The sequence below is a fragment of the Eumetopias jubatus genome, unplaced genomic scaffold, assembly GCF_037043125.1.
Source record: "Eumetopias jubatus isolate StellerSeaLion01/CBP00866 unplaced genomic scaffold, mEumJub1_p1.0 scaffold_17, whole genome shotgun sequence".
Lineage (NCBI taxonomy): Eukaryota > Metazoa > Chordata > Mammalia > Carnivora > Otariidae > Eumetopias > Eumetopias jubatus.
In genome coordinates, this window is record NW_028274823.1 from 29588045 (window position 1) to 29611913 (window position 23869).

General features: G+C 37.6%; 1 protein-coding gene and 1 pseudogene across 3 annotated transcripts in view; both read left to right on the forward strand.

Moving 5' to 3' along the window:
* ERLIN1 (ER lipid raft associated 1) overlaps window positions 1–23869 on the forward strand; it is a 40353-nt gene that overhangs the window by 6486 nt on the left and 9998 nt on the right. For 2 of the 3 annotated variants that reach the window (XM_028098546.2, XM_028098545.2), the window contains exons 4-9: window positions 1839–1885; window positions 4018–4079; window positions 8270–8395; window positions 11301–11374; window positions 18875–18933; window positions 20797–20888. In XM_028098546.2, coding sequence (XP_027954347.1) covers window positions 1839–1885; window positions 4018–4079; window positions 8270–8395; window positions 11301–11374; window positions 18875–18933; window positions 20797–20888 — 460 coding nt within the window. The remainder of the gene's footprint in view (window positions 1–1838; window positions 1886–4017; window positions 4080–8269; window positions 8396–11300; window positions 11375–18874; window positions 18934–20796; window positions 20889–23869) is intronic. The other variant, XM_028098547.2, reaches the window with a different exon arrangement.
* On the forward strand, window positions 17395–17927 carry LOC114205220 (large ribosomal subunit protein uL23 pseudogene; annotated as a pseudogene).

A 23869-nucleotide genomic window follows, 5' to 3' on the forward strand; every position in this document is an offset into this window, starting at 1 on the left:
CATCAACTCCCCTCACTCTGCCTAGAACCTGTTATTAATGTTTACCATCCCTCTAATCTCTCAACCCTAGAGTTATCTTTTCTTTTCCCTCATGGAATATGTAGCTACTTAACTACATCCTTCCTGTTATGTCTCCTGAACTGACAGCCTTCAATTTCCATGGCCTTTACTAAATTAATTTAAATAAATCAATACTTTAGTTTCCCAGCTGGTTTTCTTGCCTCCAGATAAGATGGATAATGAGAACCATATCACATGGAAGTACAGGAATTAAAGGGAAAAAAAACATTTTGAAAGGTCCATTTTGTGGCTGAATGTAAGATGGACTATGGAGAGCCCAAGCCCCCCAGCGAACATCCTGGGCCCTCTGTCTAATATCACATTCACGTAGCAGAATTTGCCCTCCTCTATATTGCCTGTTTTGCTCCAGGCAAGCGAGCTCACTTCCTATCATCTATACACGCTATTTGTCCTCAACTTTGTATATTTAATAGGATAGCTCCTTTTTTTTTGAGTTTATAAAGCTTTATTAAACATTTCAAACAGCTGTGCAACAAACACACCAGAAATAAAAGCTGCAGACTAGCAATCCAAATGTTCTACATGCGTGGCCTCATGGTCCCATTTCCTAGATGGACTGCCTCTAGTTCTGTCCTCTGCCTAGCCTGCCTCCCTTCCTCAGGCAAGAGAAAGAAGGATGGTTTAGACTGGAAGGACAACCATGTTGGCACTCAGGCAAGAGAAAGATGGATGATTTAGACTGGAAGGTCCCCAGTGGGCAGGGGCCAGGAGAAAGTCTCATTTGCCAACACTTGTTGCCAAGGCACAGAGAAAGCAAAAAGCAGGGCACCTGGGTGGCTCAGTCGGTTAAGCATCTGCCTTTGGCTCAGGTCATGATCTCAGAGTCCTGGGATTGAGCCCCACGTCAGGCTCCCTGGAGAAGTGTGCTTGTCTCTCTCTCCCTGCCCCCACTCATGTTCTCTCTCTGTCTCTCTCTCTCAAATAAATATTAAAAAAAGAAAAAAGCAGGTGACAGTCACAAAGTCTTCCTATGTACAGTCTATATATGTAGGCCTGAAGGATCTCCTGGCATGAGGAGCTATTGAACCTAAGATGTGTCCCTACCTCATCTTTCTCATTTTCCCCCTCTAGACCTGGCTTATAAATACTTCACCGCAGAGAGCTTTCCAAACTATTATTTTACTCTTTATCACTTAACCTAACAATATACTCTGTTATTTTATACTTATTATAGATTGTTTTATGAGGATTTTATTTCCTGTGTTGGGTTGTGAGCTTTTTAGAAACAAGGACCATATTTCCTTTTTTGCTTATATTCCATAAAGTAATATTTTGCTGTATCCTTAAATAAGGTTCAGTGTGTCCAGAATATGCAGTGGAATTAAAGTTCAAGAGCACAAGTCCTAATGGTAGTATCCTTACGGGTAAGCCATGTAGTTTCCAATCCCAGGCCAGTTCTATGCAAATTAGGAACTCTGAAAGACTGAACATTGAAACTTTCAGATTGAACATTGAAACTTTCCAAGTGTACTTTTTTTTGTCTTTGCCCCAGCTCCCACCCCCAATTAACCTCTCCACTCTAGGTTGTGCAAGTTCATCTTCATTGGGACATTAGTTATAAAATATTTTGTCTTGTTTTTCACGTCTACTAGGATACAAAAAGAAATTTCTCTGATAGCTAATCTTTGGGGACTGAAACGGTAATGGAGCTCTTCTGTACTTACCTCTTAGCAGTTCTCTGGAGGTTTTCCTCTGGGACCAGTAGTTTTTTGACAATATGTGTCCTGAGTATTCATGAAATATTTTTTTACCCCCAGACAACACTACAAACCGATGAAGTTAAAAATGTGCCTTGTGGAACAAGGTAAGCTTTCCCCTTGCTTACCAGCCTGCCTTTAGGTCAGATGGAGTTTCTGTTCATAAACTCTGGTTACTTACACATCTTTCAGATAGACATGATAGTAATCCAGGGAGATTTCTCTTCTGAGCATTATTTGAGTAAAGCCCTGTCTCCAAGCTTTCCATCTTAGAAGCCACTTGAGTATTGAAAAAAGTAGTTTCGGAGCTGGCAGACCTAACTTCGTATATCAGCACTGCCACATCTGCTCTACTGACTTTTCTTTTTTAATAGACTTTAGTTTTTAGAGCACTTACAGGTTCATAGCTAAGCAAAAGGACAGAGTTCCCATATACTCTTTGTCCCCATACATGTATTTATTGACTTTGTTAAGCTTACTTTCCTTGTTTGTAAAAATCAGGTAATAAGACCTATCTTGCAGAGTTATTGTGAGGATTAGGATTAGTGTATGTAAAGTGTCTAACCCACCACTTGACTCAGACTTAGGTACTCAATAACAAACAGTTTGGATGAAATCATTCTCACCTTCTTGTCATCTGTAGTACTAAATGCCATCTAACAAAGATTTTTTTTTAAAGATTTTATTTATTTACTTATTTTAGAGTGAGCAGGGGGAGAGGGAGAGAGAATCTCATGCAGACTCCATGTTGAGCACAGACTCCAATGTGGGGCTCCATCTCATACCCCTGAGATTATGACCTGAGACGAAACCCAAGAGTCGGATGCTTAACCTGCTGAGCCACCCAGGCATCCCCTCAATGCCATCTACTTAGAGTTTCTGGTTCATTAGGTCTGTAATTAGGCTCGAGAATTTGCATTTCTAGGGCGCCTGGGTGGTTCAGTTAAGTGTCTTCCTTTGGCTCAGGTCATGATCTCAGGGTCCTGGGATCAAGTCATACATCAGGCTCTGTGCTCAGCAGGGAGTCTGCTTCTCCTTCTCACTCTCCCTTCCTCTCTCTCTTCCTCAAATAAATAAAATCTTTAAAAAAAAAAATTTGCATTTCTAGCAGAAGTTTCTAGGTGATGCTTCTGCTGCTGGTCAGAGGACCTTACTTTGAAAGTCTGCCGTATAGAGTTTTAGGGGAAGAACAGCAAGCAAAGCCCAAATTATTTCTAGAGTATAATCAGTATGTTGAATTGTATCAAAAGAAGAATGTGAAATTCAAGGTATTTTTTTAAATGCTCTTATTTTAAATGACTAAAACATCGATATTTACAAGCCTGTAAAATAGGCTTGGACATCTGTGGAAGGACAGAATGCTTGTAAAGAGGGAGAATCTCCCTCTGTTTTAAGTTTACATATTTGATATTAAGTTCTTTCTAGGTCTTTCTGTGACTCTCTTCTATGGATTCCCCTTAGAGGGGACTCAGAATTTGCAACTCATGAGATTTGGGGTAAATTTCATCTTCAGACTTCCCTTATTTTCTCAGATTTTTCTTTGAGCAGTTATTACCCTTTTTTATCAGGAAAAAAATGTCATTATAAGTTGTTAGGAAGACTTGGTTGTTTAGTTTCAAAATCTTTAACTTCACGTATCTTAAGTTGAGGTTCACATAAATGCCTTAGGGTCTGTGCTGATAGGCCAGGAGGTATAGGAAGCCATTAATTAACAAGACCTATCTTTCTGAAGTGTCAGTTTTACTTGAGGGTTTGGGGGGAAATTCTTTTTTTCATGTTAGAATAAATACAGATTAAAAAGTAGATTAAAACTCCTCATGAATTATTAAGATAAGTCAGGAAACCAAAAAAAATGTCAGCCCATGGCTGGCTTTCATACCTCTTGGGGAACGATTTTACTTGGTTCTTTGATGGAAAAGTTTGAGAAGGGTGGTGCTTTAGTTGTTGGCTTCAGTTAATAGGGGCAAAGTGCTAAGTAGCCCGAGGTTATAGGTTTAGTCTTCATGTGAGCTGTTTTGATTACAGCAGTTATAGGGGTGAGCCTTGGTTATGAGAGGAGGTAGATTAAGTGTGTGTAGGGACATCTGAGTGATGAGGTTGGTGGTCATTTTAATCAATGAGTTGTGTGTCTTTAGATTTTCCTTCTAAATTTCTATCATGTGGGATATGTTTAACAATGTGGGAATCTGGGATTGTTAATTTTATTTGGCTCATACTTTTTCCATTTCTTTGTTTTTAGTGGTGGGGTCATGATCTATATTGACCGAATAGAAGTGGTTAATATGTTGGCCCCTTGTGCAGGTATGGTACCCATATATTTCTGTTTTGTTTTTGTTTTTAAGTAGGCTCCATGCCCAGTGTGGAGCCCCACACAGGGCTTGCTTGAACTCATGACCCTGAGATCAAGACCTGAGCTAAGATCAAGAGTTGGACGTTTAACCGACTGAGCCACCCAGGCACCCGTATTCTGTTGTTTTTATAGTTATAATTAGAATATTTAGGGAAACAAAAGCAAAAATGAACTTTTAGGACTTAAGATAAAAAGCTCTGGACTACATCAAAAACTAATGATGTAATGTATGGTGATTAGTGTAACAATAAAAAAAAGCTTCTGGACAGCAAAGGAAACAAATCAACAGAACTAAAAGGCAGCCTATGGAATGGGAGAAGATACTTGCAAATGAAATATCTGATAAAGGGTTAGTATCCAAAATCTGTAAAAAACATTATAAGACTCAACAACCAAAAAACAAATCATCCATTTAAGAAATGGGCAGAAGATATGAATAGATATTTTTCCAAGAAGACATCCAGATGGCTAAAGACAGATGAAAATATACTTAACATCATTCATCATCAGGGAAATACAAATCAAAAGCATTGATGAGCTATCACCTCACACCTGTCAGAATGGCTAAAATTAACACAAGAAACAACAGGTGTTGGCAGGGATATGGAGAAAGGGAACCCTGTTGCACTACTGGTGGGAATGCAAACTGGAGCAGCCACTCTGGAGAACAGTTTGGAGTTTCTTCAGAAAGTTAAAAATAGAACTGCCTTACGATCCAGCAGTTGCACTACTAGGTATTTACTCAAAAGATAGGAAAATACAGATTCGAAGGGGTACATGCCCCCTGATGTTTATAGCAACATTATCAACGATAGCCAAACTATGGGGTCGCCTGGGTGCCTTGGTTAAGTGTCGCCTTCCGCTCAGATCATGATCCCAGAGTCCTGGGATGGAGTCCCGCATCAGGCTCCTTGCTCAGTGGGGAGTCTGCTTCTCCCCTTGCCTCCCATTCCCCCTACTTGTGTGCTCTCTCTCTCTCTGGTATATAAATAAATAAAATCTTAAAAAAAAACAAAATATGGAGAGAGCCCAAGTGTCCATAGATGGATGAATAGATAAAGAAGAGGTAGTGTATATGTACATACACACACACACAGGAATATTACTCAGTCATCAAAAAGAATGAAATCTTGACATTTGCAACATGGATGGAGTTAGAGTGTATTATGCTAAGTGAAATAAGTCAGTCAGAGAAAGATAAGTACTATATGATCTCACTGAGATATGGAATTTAAGAAAGAAAACAGATGAGCATATGGGAAGGGAAAAAAGAAAAGAAGGAGAGAGGAAAACAAGCTGTAAGAGACTCTTAAAAATAAAGAACAGAATGAGGGTTGATGGAAGGAGGTAGGTGGGGGATGGGCTAGATGGGGGTGGGTATTAAGGAGGGCACTTTTGATGAGCTATTATATGTAAATGATGTTATATGTAATGATGAATCACTGAATTGTACTCCAGAAACCAATATTTCATTGTATGTTCACTAACTAAAATTTAAATTAAAAAAAAAAAAGTTGGATGCTTAACTGACAGGGCCACCCAGGGGCCCTTATTCTGTTGTTTTTATCGTTATAATTAGAGTATTTATAACAGAAGAGATTCCTTAAGGAATATAAGAAGGGACTTTTAAAGTTTTATGACCTCATTCATTTCTGATACATATAAAAAAATGATCCCTGGAATCTTTTACATTTCTGGGGAATGGTGGCAGAAATAGGTCACAAGTCCTGAACACAGTTGACTTTCTGCAACTTTATGTGTTACTCTTCTCTCATCATAGTTTTTCTAAGAGCAAGACAATCATTGATTATTTCTGGAGTTTGTAGAAAGTAGCATTTTATCCAGTCAGGATGAGAGAGCTTTTCCTTTCATGTTAAAAATCTATAACTGATCGGTTCCTGGGCCAAACTGATTTATGATCATAGAAAACTCTTTTCTAGTTGAGATTTGCTATAACTTGCAAAGCAATCTGAAAAATCTCAGTGTGGGGAAAACATTTCCTTGGTAAAAGATGAAAACCCACAGAGATGGAGTGGTTTCCGTTCAAATCAAAAACTTAATTAGAAGTTCTGAAGAAAGATTTGCTTTTTTTTTAATGTTTGATTTTTTCCCCGACTTTTTTTTTTATTGTGGTAAAATACACGTAACTTAAAATTTACCATCTTAAGTATTTTTAAGCATACGGTTCAGCAGTATTAAATACATTCACAGGGGTGCCTAGCTGGCTCAGTTGGTAAAGCATGTGACTCTTGCTCTAGGGATTGTGAATTTGAGCCCCACATTGGGTGTAGAGGTTACTTAAAAATAAAATCTTAAAAAAGAAATTCACATTGTTGGCAGCCATTACCACCATCCATCTCCATAACTTTTTTTATCTAGCAAAAATGAAACTATACCCATTAAACATTAACTCCCCATTTCCCTCTCTCCCCAGCCCCTAGCAACTACCATTCTGTTTTCTGTCTCTATGATTTTGTCTCACTCCTAAGTACCTTATATAAGTGGAATCATAGTATTTGTCTTTTTGTGACTGGCTTATTTCACTTAGTGTAATGTCCTCAAGGTTTATTAGAATTTCCTTTTTTTCTGAGGCTAATATTCCATTGTATAAATAGCCCACATTTTGTTTGGTCATTTATCCATTGATGGAAACTTGGATTGCTTCCACATTTTAGCTATTATGAATAATGCTGCTATGAACATGGGTGTATGTGGGTCTATTTGGGACCCTGCTTTCATTTGAAAGAGCTGCCATTCTGTCCTTATTAAAATTGACATGCTTAATATGTACAGGATACTGTGTTTGGCAAAAACAATTTAAAAAGGTGAAATTAGACTCTTTTCCTTAAGGGTTTTTTTATTTTACTTCTGAAGACGTGATACCAACCTAAATATAGGAATGTAAGTTCATGCTGAATTTCATGGCATTGATACAGTCACAGAAAGCAAAAGGATTTCAGAGTAGAGAGCAAGCTGTATTACTGCCACATGAATTTGGATTATATTTTTCTGTGATTATTTTCTTTGTCTTTTTCTCATCTACTTTCCTGGTTATAAATCAGTGGAATGGATTATGATTGGGAAAATAGATGAAGGGAAGATGTTGCTAGTTCTGTAGCCACAGATAAGGAAACTGTTGGATCACCAATTCATTTGGAAATGACCAAGCAAGTGAGTTAGCAAGTATTTATTGATGGCCTGACCCTCATTTGTGATCTAGAATCCAGTTACATCTGAAATCTTCCATGGGAAAGCCAGTAGAACAAGTCCTTGGGTCTGAAGGAAGAAAACAACGTGTTTCAATAGGTAGAGCACAGATTCTGGTGTGGTCTAGTATGTACGCTTAGGAACATTTCTGAAATTCTGTTTCTGTTTCCTATTATGCAAAATTAGGAAATATTTTTGTGAATATTAAGTTGTAATGTATGTAAATTGCGTGATATAAAACCTGGCCCAGTAAAGGTTCACTTCTTTTCCTTCTGGTTTGGTGTCTTTTTACAGCCTTTATTTATTTACTTATTAAGATTTTATTTATTTATTTGTCAGGGATAAATATAACCAGGGGGAGCAGCAGGCAGAGGAGAAGCAGGCTCCCTGCTGAGCAGGGAGCCCAAGGCGGGGCTCCATTCCAGGAACCCGGGATCATGACCTGAGCCGAAGGCAGCCGCTTAACCAATTGAGCCAGCCAGGCATCCCTTTTTACAGCCTTTAAAAACTACCTTTTTGAAATGGTCTTTGGCAGCAGTTTCTTTGTTTTATTTCCAGTGTTCTTCAATTAATTCAGGCTTTCTTTACCTCCTTGCTAAATTTTTGCTTTGCAGTAATTGCCTTATACTTTCCCTGCCTCACAATTCATCTTCACACTGCTGCCACAGTACAAATGCCTTGCTTGAACATTTTGACAGTTCCTTATTATCTCCGCGATAATGTATACTCTCCTTAGTATGGAACTCAGAATTTGCCCATTAGAATTGCAAATGCAGTAATATTTGGAAAATTGAGCACAAGGAACACATCAAGGTTTGTGAGCTGTTTCATTTTTCCACTATTTTACTGTCACTTTTCCTCATGTATATTGTAACTTTTACATTGGCTGAATTAGAAGATACATGGGTAAAAATGGATTTTACCTTTCCTTCAGTGTTTGATATCGTGAGGAACTACACTGCAGATTATGACAAGACCTTAATCTTCAATAAAATCCACCATGAACTGAACCAGTTTTGTAGTGCCCACACACTTCAAGAAGTTTACATTGAATTGTTTGGTGAGTGTCTTATTTGTTGTAAATTAAATATGTGAATAACCAATTGGAAATCTTAGTCAACTCTGTGGACTCTCCAATATTAGTAAACATTATCCTATTTCAACATTTCTTCTGAATTTATAACAGAGCATTTATCTTTAACATGTTCTTTAAGTTTAAAATTTTTTATGATAAAATTAAATAAAAGATATTTTAAGAATGATAATCTTGTGAAATCTATTATATGTAACTTAATAGAGATTGGAAGAAGGTTATTTGCAGGCTATATTCTGTTTTTACTATGATAACTTAGTGAAAATTAGCTTTGTTGTTATTTTAATAGATAATTTGGGGAAATTTAGAAATCTTTCTTAGAGTTTCCCAAGACCCACCTCCATGTTTGATGACTTGCTAGGAAGACTGACAGGACTCAGTATATGTTCTCAGAGCTAAGATACAAAAAGTAAAATCCGGAGGAAGTCAGGCACAAGCTTCTAAGAGTTTTCTCCCAGTGGAGGCACGTGCGATACACTTACTTCACTATTAAAGTGTGACAACACATATGAAATGTCTGCTAGAGAAGGAAGCTCATTAGAGACTTACTGCCCAGAATTTTTTTTTTTTTAGGTGGGGGGCAGAGGGGAGCAATAGAGAGAGAATTTTGAGCAGGCTCCACACCCAGTGCAGAGCCTGATGCGGGGCTTGATCTTAGAACCCTGAGATCATGAACTGAGCCAAAATCAAGAGTCAGAAACTTAACTGACTGAGCCATCCACAAGCCCCACTGCCCAGAATTTTTATTGGGGGCTAACATAAAGGCACCCTCTGCCTATAGCACATACCAAAATTCCACACTCCCAGAAGGAAGGCATGTGTTCAGCATAAACCACATTGTTTGTATAAACAGTTTAGGCAGAGTGAGTCATTCTTACCAGTTCTGGGAATAGTGGGAATCCTTTCCAGATCCATGTTCCAGGTGACAGCCAAAGGCCAGCTTGCAGACAGGCCTTTCTAAGGATCACAGCTTCAGGCCTGCTGTGTTAACTCTTTTCTGCACAAATTACTTTTCATTTGTGGTAGAGAAAGCTATAACCTGTGATAGGGTTGTTGTTGTTGGTTGCTTACTTCTCCCCCCAGAATTCTTAGTGAATTTCTTATAGGCAGGCATAGGGATGGTTAATCATTTTATTTTATTTTATTTTATTTTTTTAAGTTTATTTATTTGACAGAGAGAGACACAGAGAGAGAGGGAACACAAGCAGAGGGGTGGGAGAGGGAGAAGCAGGCTTCCCGCTGAGCAGGGAGCCCCATGCAGGGCTTGATCCCAGGACCCTGGGATCATGACCTGAGCCGAAGGCGGACGCTTAACGACTGAGCCACCCAGGTGCCCCGGGATGGTTAATCATTTTAGAGATGTACCGATTCATTCCTCATTGATGATTGACAACTACTAGGTGTATGAGAAAACTGTCCTCATTTCTCACATCACCAGTTTTAGTAATGGTGAAAGTACATTGAGGTGGATAGAAAATTCATGAGTTACAAGGCCAAGTGAAGTGATAGCTTTAATGTCCATTCTTGTGTACTTCAAAGACCTTTTGTGAGCCTCCCCACTCCCTTTTTATTTAATTTTTTTTTTTTAAGAGTGTGTGCAAGAGTGAGGGAGGGGTGGGTGGGGCAGAGAGAGAGAGAGAGGGAGAGAGAGAATCCCAAGCAGGCTCCATGCTCAGCGCAGAGCCTGCCACGGAGCCAATCTCACAACTCTGAGATCATGACCTGAGCCGAAATCAAGAGTTGGATGCTCAGCCGACTGAGCCACCCAGTTGTGCCCGCCCCCCTTAAATCCAAAATACTAGCAGAGATCCATGGAAATGAAATTTAATTATTTGGAGATTTGGGTTAAAGACTGACTGAGGGGGGACGCCTGGGTGGCTTAGTCGTTAAACCTCTGCCTTCGGCTCAGGTCATGATCCCAGGGTCCTGGGATCGAGCCCCACATTGGGCTCCCTGCTCGGCAGGAAGCCTGCTTCTCCCTCTCCCACTCCCCCTGCTTGTGTTCCCTCTCTCGCTGTGTCTCTCTCTGTCAAATAAATAAGTAAAATCTTTAAAAAAAAAAAAAGACTGACTGAGGGGCACATGGGTGTCTCGGTTAAGCGGCCGACTCTTGATTTCGACTCAGGTCATGATCTCAGGGTCCTGAGATCAAGCTCTGCTTAGGGCTCCACACACTATGGGGAGTCTGCTTAAGGATTCTTTCTCCCTCCCCACGCTCATTTGCTTGTATATGCTCTCTCTCTCTCTCAAATAAATCTTAGGGGCACCTGGGTGGCTCAGTCGGTTAAGCGTCTGCCTTCGGCTTAGGTCATGATATCCAGGTCCTGGGATCAAGCCCCGCATTGGGCTCTCTGCTCAGCAGGGAGCCTGCTTCTCCCTCTCCCTCTGCCCCTCCATCCTACTTGTGCTCTCTCCCTAGCTCTATCTCAAACAAATAAATAAAATCTTAAAAAATAAATAAATAAATCTTTAAAAAAAGACTGAAAATGGGGATTTGGTTTTTATGAGAATCAGGACACATATTCAGTAACCACACTGAATTAAGATATTAGAGACCTAGAATCTCCATTTATTGGATAAACAACCTGTTTTTCATCTTTCTTCCTTAATTTCTTTGACAGGTTTTCACACTTTCTCCCATACAAAAGGAAAACTAAATATGTGTTTTAAATGTATATGTAATAATTTATATATTTATAATGATATAATTTATTTTTTTCCATATGTATGTGAAGTGGTTTAAGCTCTATAGAATAATACCGTCGAAACTTTAGGTCTAATAATGATTGGGTTTTTTCCGATATTAATACAGTGAAAAAAAAAATTTTTTTTTGAGTATCATGAGAGCTGTTGTTCTTGGCCTCAAAAACAGATCAAATAGATGAAAACCTGAAGCAAGCTCTCCAGAAAGATTTAAACGTCATGGCCCCAGGCCTCACCATACAGGTAAGCCCTTTTCCTAGGGAAATTCTCTAGGAATTTTGAGAATTTTGAATTTAATTGTTTCATTGGACATTGTTTATTCAGCAGTTATTTAATTGAAATGCTATGGGATTTTATAGAATAGCTTTCTCATTTTGACCTTAGGTCTCTGCCAAAATAAAATACTCTTGTAGCTTGCCCTGGGTGGCATTTTCCTCTGATAAGCTGAGGCCCTTACAAGGAAATGAAATCCATGTACTGCTAATTGTGAGGCATTTTTAAGATACAGTAAGGGTTATAAATCAGTGTAAGCGTAAGGCTTTAGTCTCAGTAAGATTATGAACAAGGATTTCAAGTGTAAGATTTGAACAATGATTCTAGCAAAATAGATGTCACATATGATTAATTGACAGATGAACTGATTGGATGATTATTGCTGTAAGTCTTTAGAGTTCAGGAACATTTCAAGAGAGTCTGCCTGGAAACGACTATAATTGAGTTGGGATTTTAGGTGGGTCTGGAAGAATTAGCAGGATTTATATGATGGAGGAAGAGTATGGGAGATACTTCAAATGGGTAGAATGGCCTGAATAAAAGTAAGGTAGCAGACGAATTTGGTGGTGGTGATGGTGGTGGCAGTGGCAGCAGCATTAGGAGGTAGAATGGTGAGGGGTTGTAGGCTGGCTTTTTTGGGTCAGTGTTTTTTCAGATGGGGTTGAAATCCATGAGTGATTCTAAAATCAGTTTTAGTGGATCATGACAGCATTTTAAATAAAATAAAATTGAATAAGAAAAGAAATCAGAGCACATGACATGTACTAAATTTAAGTATCGTTCTGTAAAACTTTTGTTTTCTCTAAGTGTGGTGTGGATGTTTATATTGGGTGTCAATGTAAAATGCATGTCTTACAGTGGTCATGGTCAGTAACGTTTAAAAGCTATGGCTGTAGGTCTGGATTACCTGAGAAGTGGTAATATGGCTTCTCTAGTGCCCTTTCTAGGAGATCAGTTGTGGTAACAAATGTTACTGCAGCTAAAGAGAAAACTTTGGTGTCACGTGTCTCAAGTGTTGCACTGTTGAGAGTGTGCATTCACTGTAAGTGACCACGTGTGATGTCATAAACAAGACTGGAAAGATGGTGAGGGTTTTCCCTGTCCTTATTCATGCCATGCCATTATCTCTGACTGGTGCCTGAGGGGAAGCTGCCAAAGTTAAGGGGTCATTTGAAAAGTCCAGCACTAACTTCATAAAATCTGCCTGGTTGTCCATTCAGTTGTGGCTGGAGTTGCTTTTCAATTTTAAAGATAATAAATGTGGGGCGCCTGGGTGACTCAGTCGTTAAGTGTCTTCCTTCGGCTCAAGTCATGATTGCAGCGTCCTGGGATCGAGTCCTGCATCGGGCTCCCTGCTCAGTGGGAAGCCTGCTTCTCCCTCTCCCCTGCTTGTGTTCCCTCTCTTGCTGTGTCTCTCTCTGTCAAATAAATAAATCTTTAAAAAAAAAAGATAATAAATGTGAATGTCACAGATTCTTAGATTTCTGCTCATGTTATTACTTGGGTGATGTAGCTCATTCTTAACAGCTGCCTACAATTCTTTGCCTTATATTACACAATCATTTCTCTGTTGTTTCCAATTTTTTGCTATTAATAAACAATAGGGTAGGAGTATTCTTGGCACATCTCCTTGTATGTACAAATTATCTTTCAAAAACCTGCACAAATCTATATTTTTATCAGCAATATATGTGAATACTTGTATCTCCATAAACCTTACCAGCATTTGAAGCAATGAGACATGCTAATTTTTGCCATATGGAATGATGTTATATCTCTCTTTGATTTGCATTTCTTTAGTTATTAATAAGGGTGAGCATCTTATTTTTTGGCCATTTTGTACTTTGTCAACTACTCATTCATAGTCTTTTGCCCCCTTTTCTGTTGTGTTGTTTTACCTTTTTTTACTGATTTCTAGTAGTATTTTGTATATTCTGAATATTTTTATACACACGTGTTTTATATGCTATAAAAAATTAGATATTGGGAAAAAGATGAATAACAAAATGAAATTCACCAGTAATCGTACCATGCAGAGATAAGAGTTTGTTGTATCTTTCTAGACTCTTCTTAATCTAGAGGAGCATATGTTTGTTTACAGGTATAACCAATGTTAAACTAAAGTGGAATTGTACCGTTGCTGCTTTTTTCACTAACAGTATGTATAATAAGCATCTTTTCAAGTCAGAAATACAGATTTACTACATCATCACTTTTAATGTTTTTGTTTAATCTGTGGCTTCCACTTTTCACTGTTAGAGTGACAAGCTTATACATACATCTTTTTAAATCCTTCCCTTAAAATATATTCTAAAATGTAGTATTGAGGAGTCAAAGTGTATGCCCCGTTTGGAGGCTTTTTGATAAATATTGCCAAATATGGCCTTTCAGAAAAATTGTAGCATCTTACATTCTCTCATCAGCAGTGTTGGTGAGCTATTGTTTCCTACACATTTGATTTTGTGATTGTACCCAGATAATTAACAGATGCATGCTGACTCTCTTAATCCTTTTAGAGAAATTAATCTGGTGTTTTGTATTAATTATTGAGATTGAATGCCCTAGGACATTCAGTGGCCATTTGTATTTCATTTGTGAATTGTTTGTTGTGTTTGCTCATTTTTTAATAATTTATTTTTTTCTCATTTAAATAATAAATAAGCTATTTTTAATATGTTAATTATTACAACTCTTAAATGCATGGGAAGCATTTTCTCCGAGTTTTTTCTTTACCATTTAATGTCTTTTTCCCCCTAGCAATTCTAAAGTTTTAAACTTACGTAGAAATTTTAGTATTTTTTCTTTATAGTAGTTTTGCAGTGTTTGCATGCTTTAAGCCACTTTCACTACTTTAAAATATGGAAATTTAAATAAAATTGGAAATACAACATTTTTCTCTGCTTTTACAGTTGTGTTTTTATTCTTTAAGATTTATTTATTTTAAAGAGAGGGTGAGAAAGAGTATGTGGGTCGGGGGGGCGAGGAGGGGGAGAATGGGGGGGGAAAGGGTGAGGAAGAGAGAAACTTAAGCAGAGCGTGCTGAGCGTGGAGCCCAACCCTGGGCTTGATCTCATGACCCTGAGATCATAACCTGAGCTGAAACCAAGAGTCAGGACGCTTAACTGTGCCACCAAAGCACCCCTTTATAGTTGTGTTTTTAGATTTAAATCTTTAATTCATCTGGAATCCATTTTGATGTCAGTTGTGAGGTAGGCTCTAATTCCCCAGCCCCCAACTTGGTAGTAAAAAGAATTATGGAATAATTTATGTCCCCATCTCCCTTATTTGAAATGCCATTTCTATTGTATGTTAAATCCCATTATATAGTATAGTGTTTCTTGGACTTTGTTCCATTGATCTTTCTGTTTCCTATTCCTTCATTAGTTACTGAGTCCTTAGTCTTTTCTCATCAAATCTTCTCTTATTTTTTCCTTCTTGTTAGTAAATGACACCTCCTTCCTTCCAGACAAATCTAGATGTGTGGGAGGCATCTTTAACAACCCTCTCACCCTTAACATCTAATTAGACCCCATATCCTGCTTGATTTTACCACCAAAATCCATGTAAAACTGTTTGTTCCTCCATCTTCACTGCTGCCTCCCTAAGCCAAGCCACCGTTTCTTGCCTGGATTTCCAACAGTAGTCTCCTACCATGTTGCCTTAGTTTGACTTTTATCTTCACATCATTTTCTGTGTAGCAGTGAGAAGGATCTTTTAAATTTAGTTACATTTGTTGTTTTTATAAAAATAATTAATGAAAAAAGTGTCACTTCATAATGTTTTTAAACTGGTAGATCAAGATCTCCATTGTTTTGCTTGCTTTAGTCTTGCCATAAAAGTTTCTTGTGAGAACTGGAATGCATTTTTAGAACTTCTGGTCTATTTGTCAGCCTTCCTTTTTTAACATATTACTATATGTTTATGATAATCAACTTTTTATTCACTTTTAAAATCTGGTAAGATGTATTTCTGCCAGCTTATTATTCCAGATGAGTTTTCATTATTGGTATTTTCAAGCTATATCAGGTACCTAAATTGACACATAAGTTTAAAATTGGGAACATAGTTTATGGCTTTACTTAATCATATCATTTTTGTTTCTTTTAGAATTTCTGACCAGGTGAGAAATTCATATCTCAAATTAAATTAATGCTCATGGATTTCCTGAGTGTTAATGCTATCAAATATGTAGTCTTTTTTTGTATAATCATTGAGGAATGCAAATGATTCTTGGTGAATTTATTGTGTAGCTACTAGTTTGCTGAATTCACTGTTTCTAATAAATTTTTTGGGTTAATTTCCTTGGATTTTTTGTTGTGTATGTGGTATAAACATTTAACATGAAATCTATCCTTTTAAATTTTTAGGTGCACAGTACATTATTATTGACTGTAGGTACAGTGTTATACAATAGATCTTTTAGAGCTAATTTATCTTACTTGACTGTAACTTTATGAATTTCCTTAGATTTTTTATTTATATAATTATGCCAAAGTAAAAATCTTGCTTTTCCCCTCTATAACCATTTCCCTGTCTCCAAATCATCCTATTTTAAATTGTTCACATAACACTCATAACTGTCTGAAAGTTTCTTACTCATTTATTTGCTTTTTGTTATCTATTGTGTTTTCTCCCTTTAAAATTCTCAATTCCATGAGAGCAGTCTTGTCTTGTTCATTGCTGTATCCATAGTGCCTAGAACAAACAGCACTTGGCACAGACAGGCACCCAATTAATACTTGTTGAATAAACATTCTCTGAAACAATCAGTATTTTAATTTTGCTCTTCTTTGTGTTTATACTCCATTTTTCTTGAGCAACTACTGTGGCAAATTTGAATGGTGAAAATATGCATCCTTGATATTTTTTCCCTATGTTATTAAAGAGAGTGACTGTGTTATATGCTGGCTTTCCATTTAAAATATATGTTTATAACCCGGTGGTCACTTTCAAATATATTCATTTCATCAGCTTTTTTTCCCCTCTCTCCACTCTGTGTGTGTGTGTATTTTGGCCATTGTTTTTGGATATGTTGTCACTTTATTTTTTTAAGATTTTATTAGAGAGAGAGTGAGTGAGAGAGAGAGCATGAGCAGGGGGCAGAGGCAGAGGGAGAAGCAGGCTCCCCACTGAGCAGGGAGCCCGATGTAGGACTCTATCCCAGGACCCCAGGATCATGACGTGAGCCGAAGGCAGCCGCTTAACCAACTGAGCCACCCAGGCGCCTCGTCATTTTACTTTTTAAATCTGTTATGATGTAACTTGCATTATCTGTTACAGTAGGTGCTTATTTTACACATATTTGAAAATTCTGAGATTCCCAAGATTGGCAAGCATGTAGTATGTTCTTCAGCTTCATACAGCAAGATAGAAGTCTTCAGAAAACAGTCATATTTTATGCTTTTTAAAAAAATAAGACTAAAAAGAAATATGGCCAGTCTCTTAATTAAATGCAAAATGACAGTGCTTTCTTCTGAATCATATTAAAACATATTGGGAGTCATCTGTATTTCTGGTAGTCACATAGTGAAATCTGGCATCTATCACAAATGCTGGTTATAAATTTTTGTCTTCTGGATATCTCCATGAGTTGTTCCTTATGTCCTCACATGCCTCAACTTCAGCATATAATGAGTTTTTTCACTACAGTCCCCAGCTTCTTACTCCATTTCACTACTTGTGTTTGGTTATGCTAGTTCTCAAAATCTTTACAGATTTGACTGTTCTCTTTCATGTAGGGAAGTCTGTGTTGCTTAAAAGTCTTCTTTCAAAAGCCTTAAAAGAAGATTATGTGCTTGAGAAAGAGCACGAGCAGGGTGGGAAAAATAAAACAAGACGAAACCAGAGAGGGAGACAAACCTTGAGAGACTCTTCATCATAGGAAACAAACTGAGGGTTGTTGAAGGGGGGTGGTGGGAATGGGATAATTGGGTGATGGACATTAAGGAGGGCACATGATGTAATGAGCACTATGTATTATATAAGACTGAGGAGCCTTTTACGAAGATGGCGCCGAAGGCTAAGAAGGAAGCCCCTGCCCCTCCCAAAGCCGAAGCCAAAGCAAAGGCTTTGAAGGCCAAGAAAGCAGTGCTGAAAGGCGTCCACAGTCACAAAAAAAAGAAAATCCGCACGTCACCTACGTTCCGACGACCCAAGACACTGCGTCTGCGGAGGCAGCCCAAATATCCTCGAAAGAGCGCCCCCAGGAGAAACAAGCTTGATCACTATGCCATCATCAAGTTCCCCCTGACCACTGAGTCAGCCATGAAAAAAATAGAAGACAACACACTTGTGTTCATTGTGGATGTCAAGGCCAGTAAGCACCAGATCAAACAGACTGTGAAGAAGCTCTACGACATTGATGTGGCCAAGGTCAACACCTTGATCAGGCCTGATGGAGAGAAGAAGGCATATGTTCGACTGGCTCCTGACTATGATGCTTTGGATGTTGCCAACAAAATTGGAATCATCTAAACTGAGTCCAGCTGGCTAAATCTAAATTAAATTTTTTTCACCAAAAAAAAAAAAAGACTGAGGAATCACTGCACTCTGCTTCTGAAACTAATAATACACTGTATGTTAATTAATTGAATTAAATAAAAGTTATGTGCTTAAAGGCTTTGTTGCTTAAAAGTTTAGCCAATTTTCAAAGAGAAATTAAAACTGTCTTCAGATCAGCAGTGTTGTGTGTGTTTGCAGTATAGGTAGGGAGTGAGTGATGTTTAACTAGTTAAATGAAAAGCTTTTGAGAGATCAGTTGCCTGATGTAGAAAAGTCAGCCTTCAAAAGGCTGCACTTTCCAAATAAAAAATCTTAATTAATGTCAAAGTACACTATGGTTAGGGAAACAAAGTGTCTAGTAAACAGTATCTACAAAGACAAGTAGACTTTGTTCTAAGTGAGATTCTAGGAAGAAAGAATGTAATCTGTTAACTGGTATTTGTTTTCCTTCAACTTTGGGCTGTTTATGTATAGTCATTACTGAGTGATTGCAGGTTTAGGAAGTAGTAAATACATTTATTGTATTAAGTTGCATATACTGACCTGAACTTTGTTTGCTTTTATTTTTGTTTCTACTATTTCCTACTTTACAATTTTAAATCTTGGAATTTTGCCTTCTTTCTGTTTCTTTGGTTTGCAGGCTTGAAAAGGAAACAAAAGTATCCAACTGAAGAGCTTTGTAGAGGTCTTTTAAGGGAGAACCTTTTCCCTAAAGGAGTTTATTTCCATAGGGGTTAGGGTGATTTTTTTCCCCCTAGGCAAGCATTTCTTAAGGAAACAAGAAACAGCATATATTTGATTCTTGGTGTGATGGCATGAAGAATAGATTTCCTAGTAGAATTTCCACACATGTTAGTAGGCAGCTATGTCATAGTTTTATTAGTTTCATTTGAGGAGCTTTTCTATAGAAGATTTAGTTTGAAGATTTATTTTTCAAATATATTTTGGCTTTTCACTTTTATTTTTCAGGCTGTGCGTGTTACAAAACCCAAAATCCCGGAAGCCATAAGAAGAAATTTTGAGTTAATGTGAGTAATATGCTAGGGATCCCAAAATTTTTATTTAGGGCTGTCTTCATATTAATATACCAGTGTAGAGGAAACTTATATGTGAGATGTTACACTCTGGGGTGGGGTGTATATCTATTTTCCATACTTTAATTCTGATAATTTATTCTTGTGTCTTAATTCACTGGATTATTCTTAGGTTTTTCTTTATATATGAACATTTCAGGAGCAGCATTAGTGGCTAAGGATGCAATTTGCTGTAGAACTGTTGTTGGAAGGCTAAGGAGCTATAATTTGGACATGAATATCTTGAATTAAATATGAATAGAGGAGGGAGTACTAGCTGCTAAGGTTGAAGAGAGTGCCTATATTGTGTCACTGTGTTACAGTGGTAAGGATAGACACCTTACTGCTATAAAGTTTGGTTTTCCATTATATGTGAGTGTGTATCTAAAATTACACCTGGATCTATAATTTGCTTCTGGGAAGCTTTGCCTGGATTGACTCCCGGTAGTCTTCTCTTTTTTGGGTCCAGAGCTGACTGGGAATGAGAAGTTACTTGCTTGACATGATATTAATTTCTTAGTGTTCTGAAGAACGTGGGTTAGGGGAATACCTGCTGTGGTTGAAATGGCAGTATTATTCTTGTATGACAGGTACCGAAAAGAAACAAAAGTCTTTAGGAAATTCGGCTAGTATTTTAAGTGGAAAATATGAAATGCTGGAAAAATAACTTAGCAAAAGTCAGGAATACAACAGATTGTGTAAGTATAGGGAGTCCAAGAAATAATAATACTTCCTGGGGTGATTTACTGCTGAGTCCTTACTGTTCCCGTCTCTGTCTTCTGTTATGCAACAGAACTTTATTTTCCCTTTTCATTTGTAGAAAAGGAACTCCTCTTTTAAAACTACAGCACAGAGTGCCAGGCTGGATAGATCATGGATCTGATCCATTTGTATAAAAACATTTTTTGATTGAAGGCTCAGGATGTCTTAGGCTTTCAATATGATAGCTTCTAGTGATGGAAACATGAAGACTATGTGTTCTCTGCCCTCAAATAACTCATAGTATCCAGAATGCCATTTTGTGTCTTTATCAGTTTTGGCAGGAAGAAAGGAGAGATCTTTGGGGGAAAATGTTTTGGGGGAACTATTGGAGTTACTTTTCAGATAAATCTGGATCTTTCCTAATTTTGTAGACTATTGGAATCCCAAATTTAAAAGCCACCTTGAGGTCTAACCTCCCACCCACAAAATAGTAATCTTTTTTTTATACCTTTTCTGCCCTGTGGTTGCCCAGTAACTGCTTGTACATACTTAGTGATAGGCTAGCCGTTTCCATTATTAGAAAGAAAATTTCTTACATTGAGCCCCAATTCACCACCTAATAACTGCCACCTAATTATATCTCCCATACAACAAATAGGGTAACTGCACAAGAGTGTCTGCCTGAGGAGGGGCTCAAATCTAGCTCCATCCTTCTTACCAGACTATGCACCTGAGGGACTGCATCTGCCCAGAGAGTGTTGCATTTTGCTAATTGGCCCAGAGGTACTGTATGGGCTAGCTGGAAGCCTAACAACAAAGGAAGCATTTATATACTCTAGGTACTTGAGGATCACAGGCCTTTCTATGATACAATTAGAGGAAAAGGTCAGACTGAAATTCAAATGTATAAATTGATTCCTGTATCTAGGTGACTTTGGGCAAATCGTTTAACCTTTCAGCCTCAGATTCATTATAAGTAAAATGGGGTAACACCTCTCTAGGCACCTTAACTTTCTGAAGTTTGTGTTGCAAATGGTTCTTTGACTCACCATAGAGTCAGATTTACTGCCTGTGACTGCACATCATTTCTAATTTTTATAATATTTTGCTTCACAGGGAGGCTGAAAAGACAAAACTTCTTATAGCTGCACAGAAGCAAAAGGTTGTGGAGAAAGAAGCTGAGACAGAGAGGAAAAAGGCTGTTATAGGTACTTGGATTTCTTTATGAAATGGATGTCTCTAAGTACATGTGTTATGAGTTTATCCTGTTCTTTGTCAGTCTGACTCTGGATTGATGGGATCAAATAAGATTGCATCATACATGGTGGAGAATTTTAGAAACTCTTTTGTATATTCAGATGTCCTACAGCCTTTGAAACTAGATGGTGCCAGTACTTAATGAAGTGCTTTGGCTCTCCACCATGTCTTTGGCCGCTACTGCTTTTCCAAGGACAAGAAAAATGGATAGGGTTTTTGGGCAACTGTAGCCTCTGTGTAGTAGAGTTTTGTTCATACAGTTTAATAGGGAAGTTTTTTGGCCAAAGCTCGGGATTATAATATGCATCCTTGCTGTTGACGTGCACCGAGTTTTGTCTGGATGGATGTCCTCTCCGACAGTAGGGTAGGATTGCTTACAGCTTATTTTGAATCACAGTGGTTTCCCTAACACTCCAGGATACTGTATATTGGACTGCCCTCTTAGGCTGTCAGTCATTTGTTCCTTGGGATGCTGAAAATTTAAGAAGTGTTTCATTAACTATTTCAAATATTCAGGAATGCACAGAGAATAGTAAAATTAAGGCTTAATATTTGCCACATTCCTTCAGATCATATTTTCTTTTAAGAAGAAATTTATCCATTTGAAGCCTCCTGTGTACCCTTACCTGGTCGTATTTCTTGACCTCCCTTCTCTGAGTAGCTTCTGTTTTAAAGTTTTTATGCAGATCTTTCTGTACATACTTTTATACCATAACTGTAAATATGTAACAACAATTCGTAGAATTGTCTTAAACCATAAAAATGATATCAAACTCTTATCTTTTATTCCACAACTTGCCTTTATTTTACCAACATTGAGTTTTATTCGTACTGATAATGTGTAGATCTAAACTGCTGTGCATTCATTCTGTGAGTGAACCTCAGTTCATTCCGATAGATTACTATTGAAGAGTTAGTTTCTAGTTTTTCCGTATTATGAACAGTGCTGCGTATCCATGTCTCTTTGTACACACATTCAGAGTTTTCAGTGGTAGTGCTACTCAACATGTAGTGTCGGTCAGTGCCCTGTATCACCAGCTTTCTGTTTCTGATCCATAAAGAGGTGACTACAGAAATTGAGAATGAGTGCTTAGAAGTTCTTACAGTATTACACAGTAATTTTATGTCTGTTGAGTCTAATAATAAAAAACTGGAGCCTGTGTTTTTGTTTCTAATATTTTTCCTAGTAATTAATTTTTATTATAATTTATAAAATACTGCTTCTTAACAGACTGAAATACAAATAAGGGGAGAGGTTGCTTTCCCATAGGTAGTTTGAGAAGCATTGCTCTGGAATACGTATCTCGAAGTAGAATTGCTGGGTCACAGGGTACATACATCTTCCAATGGATAACATTCAGTATTGCCAAATTGCTCTGCAGAGGGATTCTGCCCTCTTACCTTCCTTCAGCAGGGTCTGCGTTCCCATTCCTTTGTTGCCTTATTGAATTCCCATTTCTACATATCCTCCTCAATTCTTAGAGTTATTAGACCTTTTAAAATTTATGTCAGTGTGATGGTGGACACGTATCACATAATTTCAGTTTGTATTTCTCTGATTACTAGGAAAGTTCAATATTGTTTATTGGTCATTCAGGTTTCTCTTTTTCTGTATGTGAATTGCCTGTTAATATACTTTAGCCCATTGTTCGATTACTTTTTTTGAGCTGATTTGTAGTTCTTTATATCTTCTGGATATTAATCCTTTCCCAGATTTATGCATTACAATATCTTCTCTCACTTTGTGGCCTGTCTTTGAACTTTATGATGTCTTTGACATTCATATATATTTAATTTTCATGTAATCATATTCATCAGTCTTCCATTCTGATTTGTACTTTTTCTATCCCATTTAAGAGTTCTTTCCCAACCTCAAAGTCATAATTTTATTCTAAAAGTTTTACAGTTTTGCTTTTCATATTTAGATATTGAATCCATCTGGAATTTATTTTAGGGTTTAGTGTGACATTGGAATTCAGCTTATTTTTTCCAAGTAGCAAGCCAATTATTTTAGACTACTGAAAAGTTCATTATTTCCTCTATTTATTTCTAATGCCACATCTGTCTTATAACAAGATACTGTATATAAATTGTTCTGTTGCTAGAGTCTCTCTTAATTTCTTGTTCTGTCCTTCTCTAGAATTACCTTGTTTCAATTACTGTCACTTTTTATGTTAAATCTTGCTATCTGAGAGAGCAGGTTTCTCCTTAATTATGCCTCTTAACAATTCCTAACTACTCTAAAATTGTCTCTTTATTCCACCACATAAATTTTAGGATCAGCTCACGTTCTGTAAAATGCTGTGGTGAGGTTTTGATTAGAATTACATTATCTGTACATGTCAAGTTGGAGAGAATTACAGTATTTGTGATACTGAGTCTTATAAATCTGTTTATATTTTTCCATTTATGAGAAATGCCTTTCAAAAAAGTGTTATAATTTTCTTCTTAAAGTTCTGGCACTTCTTTCTTAGAGTTTTATTCCTATATATTCCTCAAGTTTTTTGCTATTATAAATAGGTTCTTTTTTTTAAGATTTTATTCATTTATTCGAGAGAGAGAGAGACAAAGTGAGAGAGTGTGTGCACAAGTGCAGGGGAAGGGGCAGAGAGGGAGGAAGAGGGACAAGCAGACTCTGCTGAGCTCAGAGTCCCAAACAGGCCTCGACCCCACGACCCTGAGACCACAAGATCACGTCCTGAGCAGAAACCAAGAGTCAGACAGATGCTCAACTGATTGAGCTACCCAGCTGCACCAAATAGTCTCTTTTCTGAAGGCACATTTTCTAACTGGTTTTTGCTCTTGTAGAGGTATACCGTTAATTTTGTTTGTTTGTTTAGCAGTCTTGCTGAAAATGCTATTTCTAATAGTCTCTTCGATTTCCCATGTGTGAGCAAATTGTCTTCGGATCAGGACAGTTCTGATTTTTTCT